Below are 14,442 nucleotides of genomic sequence, written 5' to 3'. Positions count from 1 at the left end.
AATACAACTGATTGAATACTGCCTGAGGAATACACTGTCAAACCCAAAGCACCTGCCAAAACCAGGTGATGATTCCTTTCTTTAAAATACATCAGATAGTAGAGATGTAACTCAATATTTTGTCAGTATCAAAAAGGAATTTGCATAAGATACATGATACAATATATAGAAAATTGAATCCCAAATGACATTCAAGTAGTGCAGACCAAAACAGGAGGTAGATTTTAAAGTTAATATTGCATGCTTCTATTGCAGCAGAGTGCTGTTTTATCAAGAAGCAGACCTTTTGCTAGTTCTTGGTACTTACCACTTGGTATACACACTGGCCATGTGAACAAGAACACGATCTTGCTGGCATTTTCTGTGGACAGCCATAAGAAAACTCTACTTGGCACATAAAATTTTGGGGAGGAAAAATTGATTGGAGGAAAAATCAAGGCAAAGAATGATAGTGTCAACAGAGAGAAGTGTTGGGGAACTGCAGCTGCTTTTTCATATCTCAATCAGCAGCTTAAGATGCTGTTTTCTCTCATTATGTCTATTTGTAGGTAACCTACAAAAACGCTAACAAATCTGCCACATAAATCAATTACACTTCAGCTCAAAAGAACTTCTGGTAAGTGCCAACAAAACAGAGTATCAACAACATACGGCTGTTCATATGGTCTGCAGTAAGAACAATTTAACTTTGCTTGGAGGTGGGAAGCTAAACTCTATTTTGCATGCTGTCCAGCTGCAGAGGATAAATGGAGTCGTCTTGTCAAGCGTTTGTATGCTGGTAGCTACTCCTTCACTGATCTGGTGGTACTGCACAGTACGTCCCTGGGAGAAATAGGGGAAGAATAATATCTGTGAAGTCAGGGTTGGAAAACTGGGACCAGGTTACATGATGGTGAATATGTGTGCCCCACTCAGCTGTGCTAGCAGAGATCCTCCTGCCTCCATGGATCAGAGGGCTGAAGTGCTTGATCCAGACAGGCTGAAGAAGTTGGGGTTGTTCGGCCTGGAGAAGAAAAGACTCTGGGGAGACCTCATTGCAGCTTTCCAGTACTTCAAGGGGGCTACAAGAGAGCTGGACTTGTACAAGGGCATTTAGTGATAGGACAAGGGGAAACGGCTTTAAGCTGAAAGAGGACAGGTTTAGGTTAGATATTGGCAAGAAATTCTTTACTGTGAGAGTGGTGAGGTACTGGAACAGGTTGCCCACAAACATTGTGGATGCCCCATTCCTGGATGTGTTCAAAGCCAGGTTAAATGGGACTTTGAGCAATCTGGTCTAGTGGAAGGTATCCCTGCCCGTGACAGTTTGGAAGGAGATGATATTTAAGGTCCCTTCCAACCCAAACTATTCTATGATTCTGGGATGTTGCTAAAGACAGATTTTTAAAAAGAGAAACTCCCGTGAGTTTTATAGTATCTTGATATGCAATAGAAAGGGCCCATGCTGTAAGAACAGATCACTGAATTTACTACTGTGCTGTTGCTGTGTAAGGTAGAATCATAGGGAAATTTGGGATGGAGAACTTGTGTCTGTCATGTGATATTTCTTTCTGAGATCTGTATGGAAGATGTAATGATAAGGGAAAAATGCTGTGATAGCCATAGCTAATCTTGTTTTTTTTCTGTACTTCTGTTTCACTGCCATCTATCCATCCTAATTGAAACAAATGTGTAGGGCTTGAATATCCAAAACAGCAGGTTGCATTCTGTGTATACTTCTGTGAAGTTACGTTCATCAAGTCTTTTTTTTTCTTTTTCTGTTCTGCTTGTCTCATTTGTTTAGCTACATGTTATTATTTACCTAGAAAATCTCTTGGGTGAGGGGGGAAAGGCAGATTTTTTTCTGGATGTGGCTTTACACAGGCCTGTCTGTGCCATTTAAGAAAAGCAAGCTGCCGTGATCCACTTACAAGCAGATTAAAACGGTATATTTGTATTTTAATTATATTTGTATTTACTTAGTGTATTTTTATCTTTAAAAAGGAGCACTTTAGCCAATTTCTGTATTTGAATTCTAAGGATGGACTATTTAACATAGGAATCAACATAAGTATCTAAAAACATGGTCTAGATAGTTTTCTTAGGCATTTGCCTCTGAAATCCCCCAATTCATTCATTATTAGAAGCTGGGACGAGATAGCTGGGATGTAATTGTTTTCAGCCTTCTGATTTATAAAGCCACTAGCCATTACAGACTTCCTAGTTTGAGCAGTATGGTGATTCAAATCAGTGATACCTGGCAAACTCCAAATGATTATTTTTATTTGCAGTACTAGGGAACATTCAAATCTGTTGAGATTACTGTTACTGGGTTGTTTGTTTGTCTGTTTGTCTTCCTTTTGTTATGCTTCCTGTCTCTACTCACAGGTAACATCATGGTGCTGTGGTCAACTTGCAGAACATCGCTCCTTAAATCCGTAACAAACCGATTCATTAAGAATTTGGCCTGCTCGGGGATCTGTGCCAGCCTAGTGTGTGTGCCTTTTGACATTGCTCTTAGTGCCAGTCCACACTGCTGCTGGTGGATCTATACAATGCTCTTCTGCAGAATTGCCAAGTTTCTGCATAAAGTCTTCTGCTCAGTGACCATCCTTAGTTTTCCAGCCATTGCTCTTGACAGGTAATGGGAAAATTTGCCATGATCCTGGATTTTTCTTTCTTCTTTCTCCCTTTGTTGTGATAAATGTAGTATCACTATTTGCACACCAGTGTTGCCACTGGAACAGCCTATCATTTGCCCTTCTCCAAGAAAATTCGTGATCTGCCTTACAAAAAGCACAAACTCCTACCACTTACAATGATGTGTGAAAAGTTAGGTCTGTCATGAAAACTCTGTGAGCTTAAAAGTCCACAGCAGTAGTCCAGTAGTAAGCAAACAATGAATTAATGTCTGAAATTTGAAGTGCATGTCAGAGAAGCTTTTCCTTTTTTTTTAAATGCACACAGAATGTTCAGAAATGCTTTTGCTTAGGGCTTTGCCATCCACAGCTTGTAAAAAGCAAAACACCATTGTACTTCCAATACATGGATACATGTAATTTGTGACCAACAGCTTTTTCCAAATATCCAGAAAAAATCTATTATAAAGAAACTTTTAAAACTGTGAGTCTGGCCTTTGAATGTGACATGTGCCTCCATCATGTCTTTAGAAATTTTGAGTTGTGTGCAATGTACTGTCTAGTGCAAGTAAGTAAATGGTGAAATCTTCAAAATTCGTAAGCATCAGCCAAAATGATATACTGAAAGGAATTTTCGTCACCAAAAATGTGATCTTGACATTTAAATATTCAGGATTTTTCTACAGACAGACCTCCAAAGGCAGATCTTTGGGGGGTTTTCTGTGTTTTTTTTTTCCTTTTATAAACAGGTAGTCAGTTGGCAACCCAGTTAGGAATTTGATGTGTTATGCTCAGACAGCTTCTGAGAGGTTTCTCATAAGCAGTATGTTCATTAATTTTTTTTTTTTTTTTTGACAGATACTACTCTGTTTTATACCCTCTGGAAAGAAAAATATCTGATGCAAAATCCCGAGACCTGGTTATCTATATCTGGGCCCATGCAATAGTGGCCAGCATTCCAGTATTTGCAGTGACCAATGTGTCTGATATTTATGCCATGTCCACTTGCTCAGAATCTTGGAGTTACTCCCTTGGCCACCTGATATATGTCATCATCTATAATATAACCACTGTGATTGTACCAGTGGCTGTGGTATTCCTCTTTATGATTCTTATTCGCAGAGCGCTGAGTGCCAGCCAGAAGAAGAAAGTCATCATAGCTGCATTAAGGACCCCTCAGAACACAGTTTCTATCCCATATGCCTCCCAGCGAGAAGCTGAGCTCCATATCATGCTGCTTTCTATGGTTATGATATTTATTTTCTGCAGTGTCCCCTATGTGACTCTGGTGATTTACCGCACCATACTCAATATTTCAGATATTTCAGTCTTCTTGCTCCTCACTGCGATTTGGCTGCCCAAGGTCTCTTTGCTGGCCAACCCTTTGTTATTTTTAACTGTTAATAAATCAGTACGTAAGTGCTTAGTGGGGACAATAGTCCAGCTGCACCGAAGGTTTAGCAGAAGAAACATTGTCAGTTCAGGTGGCATTGCAGAGGACAATCTGGAGCCCAGTGTCCATTCAGGAAGCCAGCTTCTGGAGATGTTTCATATCGGGCAACAACAGATCTTCAAGCCGATGGAAGATGAGGAGAATGAGACCAAATCTATTGGCTCTGGTGACTTTCGACAGGAAGAAATTCCTACCACCAATTTAGAGCCAGGACAGACTTTGGTTCACAGGTTTATACCACAGACAATTGCAGACTCTGCAGCTCAGGTGGCCCCAGCTGTGCCCACAGAAGCTGATACAGTAAATGACAAGTATTCCATGCAGTTTGGTTTTGGACCCTTTGAGCTGCCTCCACAGTGGCTCTCAGAAAACAGAAACAATAAGAAGCGACTCCTGCCTCCTCTGGGGAATACCCCTGAAGAGCTAATCCAGACAAAACAGCCTAAGTGTAAAGCAGAAAGAAAAGTCAGCAGAAACAATAAAGTCAGTATCTTTCCCAAGGTGGATTCTTAATAAGAACAGGAGCTTTAAGTGACAGAAGAAGGTCACTTTCCATTACATGTGTGATCCCATGGATCTTTATTATGTTGACATTTGTTACAACCTGATTTTTTTGACAAATATAATTTAAATGAACAAACAAAAGAAAAACATATATACAAGTGTTCCTTATGATTATGAAATACTGAATGAAAATAATGTATCAAAATATGGAAATTCATAGTTTTATTTCTGAAATCCTTAAAATGATACTTGTCTGAATAACTTTCAAAAGTACATATGGCTTTTGGAGCTCTTTTCATGGCTGAATTATGGAAATATGGCAGTCAGTTTTCTGGGAAACCTCCTGTTGCATTAAAATGGACTGGGTATCAAAGTAATTTAATAGGGAAGGCTGTAGAGAGCAGAAGACATGCAACATGGGTGAGTCCTACTGTCCAGCAAATAAACACAAGATTGTGCATACTTCGTTAATGAATTAAGATGGACTATTAAGTGCATTTGGTTTCTGTTAAGCACATTTATTCAATCAGTGTTAAAACTTGCGGGATTTTTTTGCACAAATTAGTTACCAAGCATCTGCCAAATATCTAAAGTCTTTTAAAACCTAAACCATTGTTTTTTGGCTTAAAACATCCACAAAGCCACAAATACCCAAATCATCATGTGTGTTAAACCTGAGAAAGACATCTTTTTACAAAGATCCCACATAAATTCTTGTAGGTTTAAGTAATAACTGGACTGGAGACCATGCAGGACAAATCCTGACTCCAGTAGACAAATATGTATGTGCTAAGAATCCTGTGATAAAGGGCATATACAAATGTCTTTAATGTATGTATTGTGTAAGTAACTAAGGGGTAAGCCTTGAAATAAACTTAGCTGCTAGTGCACTCTGCTGTTTTCTTATGGGAAAGCTATCAAATGAAACAAATGGCTGTGAAATGCAAGTAGCCTTTCTCTGAGTGGGTGTCACGGTCCACTCATGAGCAGACGCGTGATGGTTCATACCAGCTACGATCTCAGAGTGCAAAAAGGAAAAGAAAACACAAAATGCAACAAGTCAAGGGAGTTAAATTTGAATCCAAGGGGGAACTTTATTAATTTGGCCTGTAAAGTGGCCTGCGATAGAGAGAGAAAGAGAGAAAATTGGGAAAAGATGGGGAGAAAAAGGGAAGGAAAGGGGCTATAGCTACCACCACGGGTCCACAGACGTCCGGCGTCCCTGGAGTCCCGGTCAGTCGGCGTTCCTTGGCCTCTGCAAAGATCGATGTGATCTTTCGGTGGGGAAGATCTTCGGAGTTCAGCCACTCCAAAGCTGTCTTTTATGCTAGTCCATACACCTGGTCCCTCCTTGCCAGCCGCCTTTGCCCCCCTTTAATTCTCGTGGAGATTTGCCAATCTCCACTTGGCAGGGTCAGGGGAGGAGTGTCCGAGGCATGGTCGGCAGGTTTTTCACAATGGGTGTCAGGGCAACGGGTGCAAAGCCTTCGTCACATACCCGCATTGGCAGGCACAAGGCCTTTGTTCTGTACCAACTCAGGCAGGTGCAAAGTCTTCGTTCTGTACCACCTTAGGCAGGCACGAAGCATTCGCTCCGTATCAGCTTTGGGTAGGCACAAAGCATTCGTTCTGTACCACCTTAGGCAGGCATGAAGCATTCGCTCTGCACCAGCCTTAGGCGAGTACACAGCATTCTCTGCATGAGTCCTGCACCTGTAATTTCTGATGAGAAATGTTGAGACAGAACTCGATTCTTGGATCGACCCTTACAGTGGGGCAGTCTCAGTTTTTGAGTCTGTCTCTCACTCTCACACAGAGAGACTCAGAGAGAGGGATTCTGAGTGTTTCAATGACAACTGAATTGTTTGGTGAAGAAGCTGGTGACAGACCTCAAAAGGCAAAGGTTTATGAATGCTGTTGCTCTATATGGCCAGAAGTAGAGAGGTTTTCCTTCTGTCCTCACAGATTCAGATACCAACCATCCTGCTCCACTCATCTCACAGACGAGACCACCCAGTGTATGAACACAAGACTTTCAAATCTGGTGCTTAATTCCTGAGTGAGTCACAGTCATGCCATCCTTGGTATCAGCACAGCAGCCTTTCTGTGAGAGTTCAGGCATTGTGCTGCAGCTTGCCTCCCTGCATAATCACAGGCATGTTGTCTCATTTATACTGAATGTGAACTTTGATTAAACTGTTATCTGTCTGTTAGGTGACCTAAAACTATTGCAACCCTGGCATTTTAGTCCTTGTTTAGTTGCAAGTAGTCTTTCACCTGCACTCACTGTTGTCTCTGTGGGTAGTTTCTTAAAAGCACAATCTTGTAACACCTGTTTACTCCTTGTGGTTTTCCTGTACTTCAGCCCTTTGCTGCATGCTGAACCTTTATCTGTGGTTACTGTCTGTTTATGAAAGTAGTTTTCTTTAAAGCATACTCCAAAAGGGACGAGGTGAAGGATCTTGACAAGTTCACAGTAGCTTACTAAATCCAACCAGTTAACCTTAAAAGTGAGAAAAAATTCTGCTAAAGCAAGAATGTACCTTTTCTTCCTTTGACATGGCTGAAGAAAGTCACCAGCTTCTGATGGCTCCAAGGTGGTGGATTTCTATAAGTCATTAAAAGCAAATGTTTTAATAAAAATGTATTTAAGGAAAAGTGTATAAATTTGTGTGTAAAATACGTTTTTTCCATTTCCTCTTTGGTTTCAGTGCACTTAATTTCTTGCTAGTTCAAGAGCTTCTCAGCTTGGGAGTGAGGAACAGTCTTCAAAGGGTCCAGATGGGTGGTGGGAGCTCGAGCTGCCCTTCTTAGATACAGACATGAGAAGATAGACATAGCTTGCTTGAAATCAGACAGAAGAAAGATTCTAGAAAAAATTGGTCCTTCTGTGGCAGAGGTGGGGAAGTACCACAGCATGCATTTTTTAAAAAGTGTTGATAAAAAGTTATTTAATGGAGCGTTTGTTTATACAAAGTTAGTGACAGACGCCACTGAGAAAATCTTGAAAACCTAAAACTCAAAGTAGAAATTGTAGTTTCCTTATGAATTTTGGCTAAGTTTAACATTCATGTCCCAATTACATACAGATACTGCTCAAAATCTCTGTGATTACTGAATGTGTATAAATGTTTACTTAGATTTGAACTCCTTTGAGGAAAGCAAATTTGTTCTGTCATTTTCAACTCTCATGTTGAATGAAATATGAATGATAAATTTAGTAAGTTAAATTGTGTATAATTTTGTGTTATCGTATCTGGAAAGCAAAGGGTTTGTGATGAGTTTTTACTGTTGAGAAAAAAATACCTCTTTCTTTCAAGAAGAATACGTGTGAAAACTTGATTCCATTTTTTTTTGCAGATTGTATCCAAAGAAATTGATACCCTTCACCAAGAAATTAACTATAGTAGTTTTCCACACCTCAAGAATTTGTTGGGAATGTTTTTAGTTCCTCTTTCAGCAATTTATCCATGTGAATGTTTAAAAGAAGTGGAAAAAATTCACAAAAGCACATATTTTTATAGAAAAATAATCTATGTAAAATTGACAAACCAGTCTCTATGCTTGAATTGCCATCAGAAAACAGTAATTTGGGAAACTTTTTATGCAAGATGGAATAGTTGACTTGTAGAGTTTCATTTTTAACTTTAAGACAGTATTAGCTTTGAAACATTACTGCTGTCTCTTGGATCATTTTTCAAATTATTCAACTGGGCAAAATGTTTTCCAGTGTACAACATGAAAAAAAAAATCACTTCCTATTTTCACATCACATTAAAGTTAAGCAGAAGTAAGGTTTTTTGGAGTTTTTTTTGTCTTTTGGTTGGTTAGTTGTTTTTTTGTAATGATGGTTATTTTTAACCACCACAGGTGTTGGTAAGGTAAATGTTTCTTTCTAGATTATTGAAGAACAAAAGTGAAATACAAAGCAAAGGTGTAGGAATTTAAGAAGAAAAAGCCTGGGGTAATTTGGTCTGGGCAAATGGATTTAAAGGCTAAATCTTAATACTGGAGAATAAACTTCAGGGAAGGAAAGTTAAAACTCATTATTTTAGCACTTAAGTGAAGTGAATGGAGCTCACATTAAACAAAGGAGGAAATTGTTTAAAAAGAAAAGAGTACAAGGACAATGCCAATTTATTGTTGTGAGATATCCTTAAGAAATATTGTTAAATTCAACCAACCATCATGTAAAAATAAAAAAAAAACCCAAACGTGAACCCAATGAAAAACCGAAACACTCTTTTAGTATTAAATAATGCTGTGTTGGGGGAATACTTTAAAAAATGTATTTTGCTCTTCTCTGTGAGGCAAAAGTGGACTATTTTTTAAAGGAAGGATAAGAAATACCATATGAGATCCAGTTCCTGAGTATACATTTGTTAATGCAAACCAGGGTTTCTCTAATACAGTTATACATTAAAACCTGGTTTTAATCTACATGGGTATCAAAGGAAGTAATAGGAACCCAGAATTGTCTCTGCCATTTTTTCTAATCAGAACTAATCAACTAATCAGACCATGGGAACTAGTCCTCACATTTTGTTTAAATGCTGGAAATATAAAAAGGGATAGGATTAGGAAGACAATCACCCTCCTCTTATTAATTAATTCCTTACAAAGAGTGAATACTCAAGTAAAAAATAGTGACCACACTAATAATTTTAAGTTTTAACGGGTTTATTTGAAACTATCAACCATCCTTGTGTGCAAACATGACACAATTAATGCAGAAGCCTATCCACAACAAAACCACTACGCCTCAAACCACTGATAATTCCCAGCACAGACGCGCTGTTCGGAAGGGGCAGCACAGAACTTGTCTTGGCTGTTGCTCAATGGGCCCAGCGCGGGGGCTCGGAGAAGGAGGCGCCCTGCAGGCAGCGCTCCCCTCTGCGAGACGGGGAAGGCAGAGCTCCAGCCAGGCGCCCCGGGGCAAAGGGAGAGCTCGGTGCCGTCCGGATCGCTGGGAAAGCACAGGGAGCAGAGCAGGAATACAATGGGAAACGATACACCATCAACATGCCCGGCCCGGCCGGCTCGGCCTGCGGCTATCGCGAGATATCGCTGGCCTGGTCGTCATGGCAACGGCGGCGTCCGGTGCTGCTGCCCTCCGGCGGTAAGGATGAGGCTCCGGCCTGCCTTCCTGCCTACTGCTACCCTGCCTGCTTTCCTCCCTACTGCCACCCTGCCTGCCTTCCTCCCTTCCTGCCTTCCTTCCTAGTGCCACCCTGCCCGCCTTCCTGCCTACTGCCACCCTGCCTGCCTTCCTCCCTTCCTGCCTACTGCCACCCTGCCCGCCTTCCTCCCTGCTGCCACCCTGCCCGCCTTGCTCCCTGCTGCCACCCTGCCCGCCTTCCTCCCTACTGCCACCCTGCCTGCCTTCCTCCCTTCCTCCCTTCCTGCCTACTGCCACCCTGCCTGCCTTCCTCTCTTCCTGTCTTCCTCCCTTCCTGCCTGCCTGCCTGCCTCCTTTCCTGCCTGCCTCCATCCCTGCTTTCCTCCCTGCCTGCTTTTCTCCCTCCCTCCCTCCCTGCTTGCTCTCCTCCCTCCCTGCTTGCTCTCCTCCCTCCCTGCTTGCTCTCCTCCCTCCCTGCTTGCTTTCCTCTCTCCCTCCCTGCTTGCCTCCCTCCTTGCTTGCTTTCCTCCCTGCCTGCCTCCCTGTCTGCTTTCCTCTCTCCCTGCTTGCTTTCCTGCCTTCCCACCTCGTACTGAAATAAAGACTTGTATTCACTCAGTCTTCTGAGAATTGCCAGCACGTGTCACGCACTGAGGTGTCTCATTCCTGGGAATTCACACAGTTTTTGCAGGGAAACATACATTTCTGTGGTTTAGAGTCAAAATTGAACTGAGATTGGGAATGTGATCGTTTAGATGTGGGGACTTCCCATTTGAACATAAATAGCATTTGGCTCTTTTAGTTGTGTTCGAGGTGTTTCTAAAATGCCCTCATTCTTTTGTTTGCTAACTTTGTCAGTCCAATGATTTAGCAAAAGAAAGAAAGAAAAAGAACTATGATAATTCCTCTGTTGTGATATTACTTTTCAGATGTATGCCATTCAAGGTGTCTTTGATAGTAAGCACATTCGAACACTTTGGTTGGCATGATTATATAAATACATATTTATATATATATTAAAAAGCCCATGCTTGAGTTGCAAGCTGGTCTAAACTGGAAAGACCTTTCAACATGGATTTGCTGGAAAGCATTTGAAATTTACATGATGTATATCTGAAATATTGCAGGGCTTGTAGTGCTTTATTATGAAACTGTTCATTTGGAATGTTGTTTTTGGTGTTTTCCCCCAGTTTTAGGTAACAGTGGATATTACAAGTGGGAGCTTGGATGAAATGTCAAGGCCTGCATCTAGCTCAAGACCTGATTGTAGGTCTTTAAATACATCTATGGAGTTATTGACATCAGAACCATGTTTGCAAAAGGTAATTTTTCTCACCTTCAGCAGGTTAAAACCTCTATGTGTAATTCTTCATAGTAGAATGCTAAAGAAGTAATATTCTGCTTTTGTAGTTTCATACATAGTTGGGGGCTCTGCTAAGGGCTTGTGTGAAACTTCATGAATGTGGTCTGTTCCTTAGGTGAGAATGGAATGATTTTTAATTTAGTTTTTCTGAATCTGTGTTGCTTTTATATTTGCCACAAAAAGGATGATTCAGCACTGCAACCTGGAAAATTTGGTTTTCTTCCTCTTTATATTTAATTCGATTATTAAATGAATTCTCCTTTGAAGAAAAACATTTTAATTCTCTCAGTAATACCTAAATACACAACTGTAGTTGGTTGATGGATGCGGGGTGTATGAATAATTTCACTTTCATCCCATTTGTGCTTTTAAGTTTCAGTTGGAAAACAGATAATTTTTTTAAAAAGAAAGCATTTGAGCAATCCTTCAAAGTTAAATTTTTGACTACAAGGCTCTTTCAGGATATGTTTGAATCAGTTTGAAAAACCAATGTAGAGTATTCCAAGAAATACCAGTTTCAGGGTTTCAACAAAGTCAGTTGGAAGTACCTGTTCATTCATCCTCTGAGAAAATTGATATTGAGGATTAACTTAATTTTTGTGATGAGAAATGTGATAAATTTGTTGAGGTGCCGGGACTAGGAATTGGGAATTAGACATTTATATTGATTTACTTAGCTTAGTCCAATTGTGTTGTAGCTCTACTCACTTGTCTGTAGAATGGGATCATACCTGGATGCTTCCAAGAAGCATTAAAGTATTTTTTCATAGGTTCACAGTGGCATATTGAGGTCAATAGCTGCTAACTCTGAACCCAAGTTCTGACCTAAACTTTATGGGCTATTGAATGAAAATGGAAATCTCTTGATACTGGTGAATTAATCGCAAGCTTTTTAGCCCTTCAAAGACTATAAAAAAGTCTGTATTATGAGCAAGAGATTGGGATGCTACGTGTTGCAGAGTTCTGACACTGTCAGGGAATGGATGAGGCTGTTGTATACACAGGCTCTAAATGGGTAATCTGTACTCTCTTCTGCAGCAGAAATGGCATAAACCTTTGGAATAATTTCCTAGCCTGGCAATCCCAAATCTGACAGTCTGTGGAATAATGAGCTTAAAATCAATGTAAAATCTAAGAAACAGAGCTCTTCATCAGACCTGAAAATGGTTCTTTTATTTAAGAACACTGCAGTATTGTACAGAATTGTTGTTGTCCTTTGTGATGGCATGTGAGTATTGTGGTTGTCTTCTTCACCCAAAACATCCATGTTTTCATGGTGGTAATAATTTGCATTCCATAGGTTGATTCACCTGTCAGTTTGGCTGATGGTTATGAGGGAGGCAGTTTAGAAGGTTGTTGTCCAGCAGAAAACATGGGTGATGACAGAGATAAATCTGACGTCGAGGAAGTAAGAACAGATCAGCAAACCACAGTGGAGAGTACGACCATCTCTCTTCAAGAATGTCTACAGAATCCCAATGAGTTGTCAGGTGTGGGAATGACTAATACTTTCTTGTGTTGTAACTGGAGCAAATATCAAGTTTTTATAGTTCAGGTAAAATTCTATTGGTGGAGAGAAAGGAGGTAGCAAATAGGTAAAATTCTAGAGAAGAAGATGTCAAAATCCATACTTCACTTCTCTTCACTATTTGGAATCTGCCTTTGAAGGAAATATGTTATTACTGTCAGTACAGTACAGTAAATGTCTAGTGGCATCATAAGTTGTGATCTGGCTTAAAAGATCAGGAAAAATCATCTGTGTGTGTTCCATGGAATTATGTTAGAAAGTGTTTTCATTAAGATGTTTTTAGCAAACTTTTCAGAATATTCATGATCATTTGTTAGAAACATTGTATCCTAATAATGGTCCACCTGTCCAAAAAATTGGAATTTATGGTTATAAGTTACAGTATTCAACAATTGAACAACGTTAATAATACATAACGTTACTAGTAAAATGCTTTAAATATAAGTATGCAGTGTATGAATTTAATGGAAGCACTTGCAGAAGTGCTTCATGGCATCCTTCTGTCATTCTATAAATGGTAATGGAATAATGTTCTGGAGTGTCTGACTACTTAAAAATAGAGATGCAAAGGCCACCAAGTAAAGCAGATGTTTGGATACCATCTTGAAATTTAGTGAAGATTTTGTGTCAGTATTGGGGCCAAAAGAAATCCCTTGATTCCTGCTCCTGTGTTTAACATGAGTCCTGGTGTATTATCACATACTATTTTTTAAACTAATCCACTGCAAGGGCTCTGTGGTGATCCCTAATTAACAAAAATGTATCTGGTTTATTGTGAAAAGCTTTGCCTTGTGTTTTTCAGGATGCAGCTCTTATTCAGATTCTGGAGATGAAAGCACTGAAACACAGATGTCGGAATTCTGTGAACCTTCCCCAGGAAAACCAAGTAATGCAAAATCAGATTTTACTTTACAAACTTCGAAATCCTGTGAACTTTCCCCAGAAAAACCAGGTAATGCAAAATCATAGAGTACATTTCAGGTGTATAAAGTGAGCAGTGCAGTAAAATCTTTTCCTTTTCTTATTGATGCTTCTAGGAGAGTTTGGAACGGTAGTGTGTTTGTGTTTATATTGTATAGTTATAAAAAAGTATTACAAATTGAGCATGTATATGAATTGTGCTATTTAAGAGATGTTGGATGAATTCTATATTTAGAGCTTGTTTTATTAATGGGTATTAATTTTCTTTAATGTTGTAATAGAATTTGAGTTTTCTGTAGATTCAATCAGTCTAAGAAGACAGAATTCAGTGATGATTGTACCCAGTGCTGCAATTCTGGTCACCAAACACGATATATATATCTACAGATCAGAAATTGGATAGAACTCAACCTAAAGCATCACTCAGTAGTTTTAGGTTTAAATCTATCTGCTGACGTCAGGCCTGTTGAAATAAGTGCGCTTTTTCTAATATCTGTCCTTGGGGTTTCCCTCACTTAGATCTAAATCACTTAGATTTTTATAGCTCTCCCCTTGTTGTATCACTCAACTTTTTATGGCATAGAGACCAATGCATCACAGTAAATGCTTGGGTCAATGGCTGTGAAAAGCATTTGACCTCAAAAGGTTAGAAAATGAGGATATTGCAGGACTCAAAGACTTGTAACTCTGTGGAACAGGGACAGTGCTACAAGTGTTTCCTCTACTCTTAATATGGAAGCCATAAAAGAAGACAAAGCATGAAGATGCTATAGGAGGGGGAAAAGCTAAAAGTTATAATCTGCATATTTAGGGGAAAAAAAGAGACAATATAGAAATCTACCTTAATTAAATAATGGTAGTTTCCATCATGTTTCACAGTTTTTTATTTTTTTATAGCAACATTTTTCTAAAACCAGTATCAGAATCTGCTTTGGC

At 39.7% G+C, this 14,442-nt stretch overlaps 2 protein-coding genes across 3 annotated transcripts in view; both read left to right on the top strand.

Moving 5' to 3' along the window:
• Window positions 1-5,536, top strand: part of GPR176 (G protein-coupled receptor 176) — a 29,875-nt gene extending 24,339 nt beyond the window's left edge. Inside the window, exons 2-3 of the mRNA XM_085062078.1 lie at window positions 2,368-2,620; window positions 3,477-5,536. Coding sequence (XP_084918204.1) covers window positions 2,368-2,620; window positions 3,477-4,584 — 1,361 coding nt within the window. The 3' untranslated portion in view covers window positions 4,585-5,536. The remainder of the gene's footprint in view (window positions 1-2,367; window positions 2,621-3,476) is intronic.
• A 3,888-nt stretch (window positions 5,537-9,424) lies between these two features.
• The window catches only part of FSIP1 (fibrous sheath interacting protein 1), a 70,718-nt gene continuing 65,700 nt past the window's right edge, over window positions 9,425-14,442 (top strand). The window contains exons 1-4 of one of the 2 annotated variants that reach the window (XM_085062076.1): window positions 9,425-9,694; window positions 10,891-11,016; window positions 12,358-12,547; window positions 13,388-13,537. In XM_085062076.1, the coding sequence (XP_084918202.1) occupies window positions 9,575-9,694; window positions 10,891-11,016; window positions 12,358-12,547; window positions 13,388-13,537 (586 nt within the window). In that variant the 5' untranslated portion in view covers window positions 9,425-9,574. The remainder of the gene's footprint in view (window positions 9,695-10,890; window positions 11,017-12,357; window positions 12,548-13,387; window positions 13,538-14,442) is intronic. The other variant, XM_085062077.1, reaches the window with a different exon arrangement.

This window comes from Lichenostomus cassidix, chromosome 5, assembly GCF_008360975.1.
Source record: "Lichenostomus cassidix isolate B80296 chromosome 5, HeHo_3.0, whole genome shotgun sequence".
NCBI classification, from domain to species: Eukaryota; Metazoa; Chordata; class Aves; order Passeriformes; family Meliphagidae; genus Lichenostomus; species Lichenostomus cassidix.
Note: the sequence above shows the minus strand (reverse complement) of the source record. Positions and strands in the feature narration are given on the sequence as shown.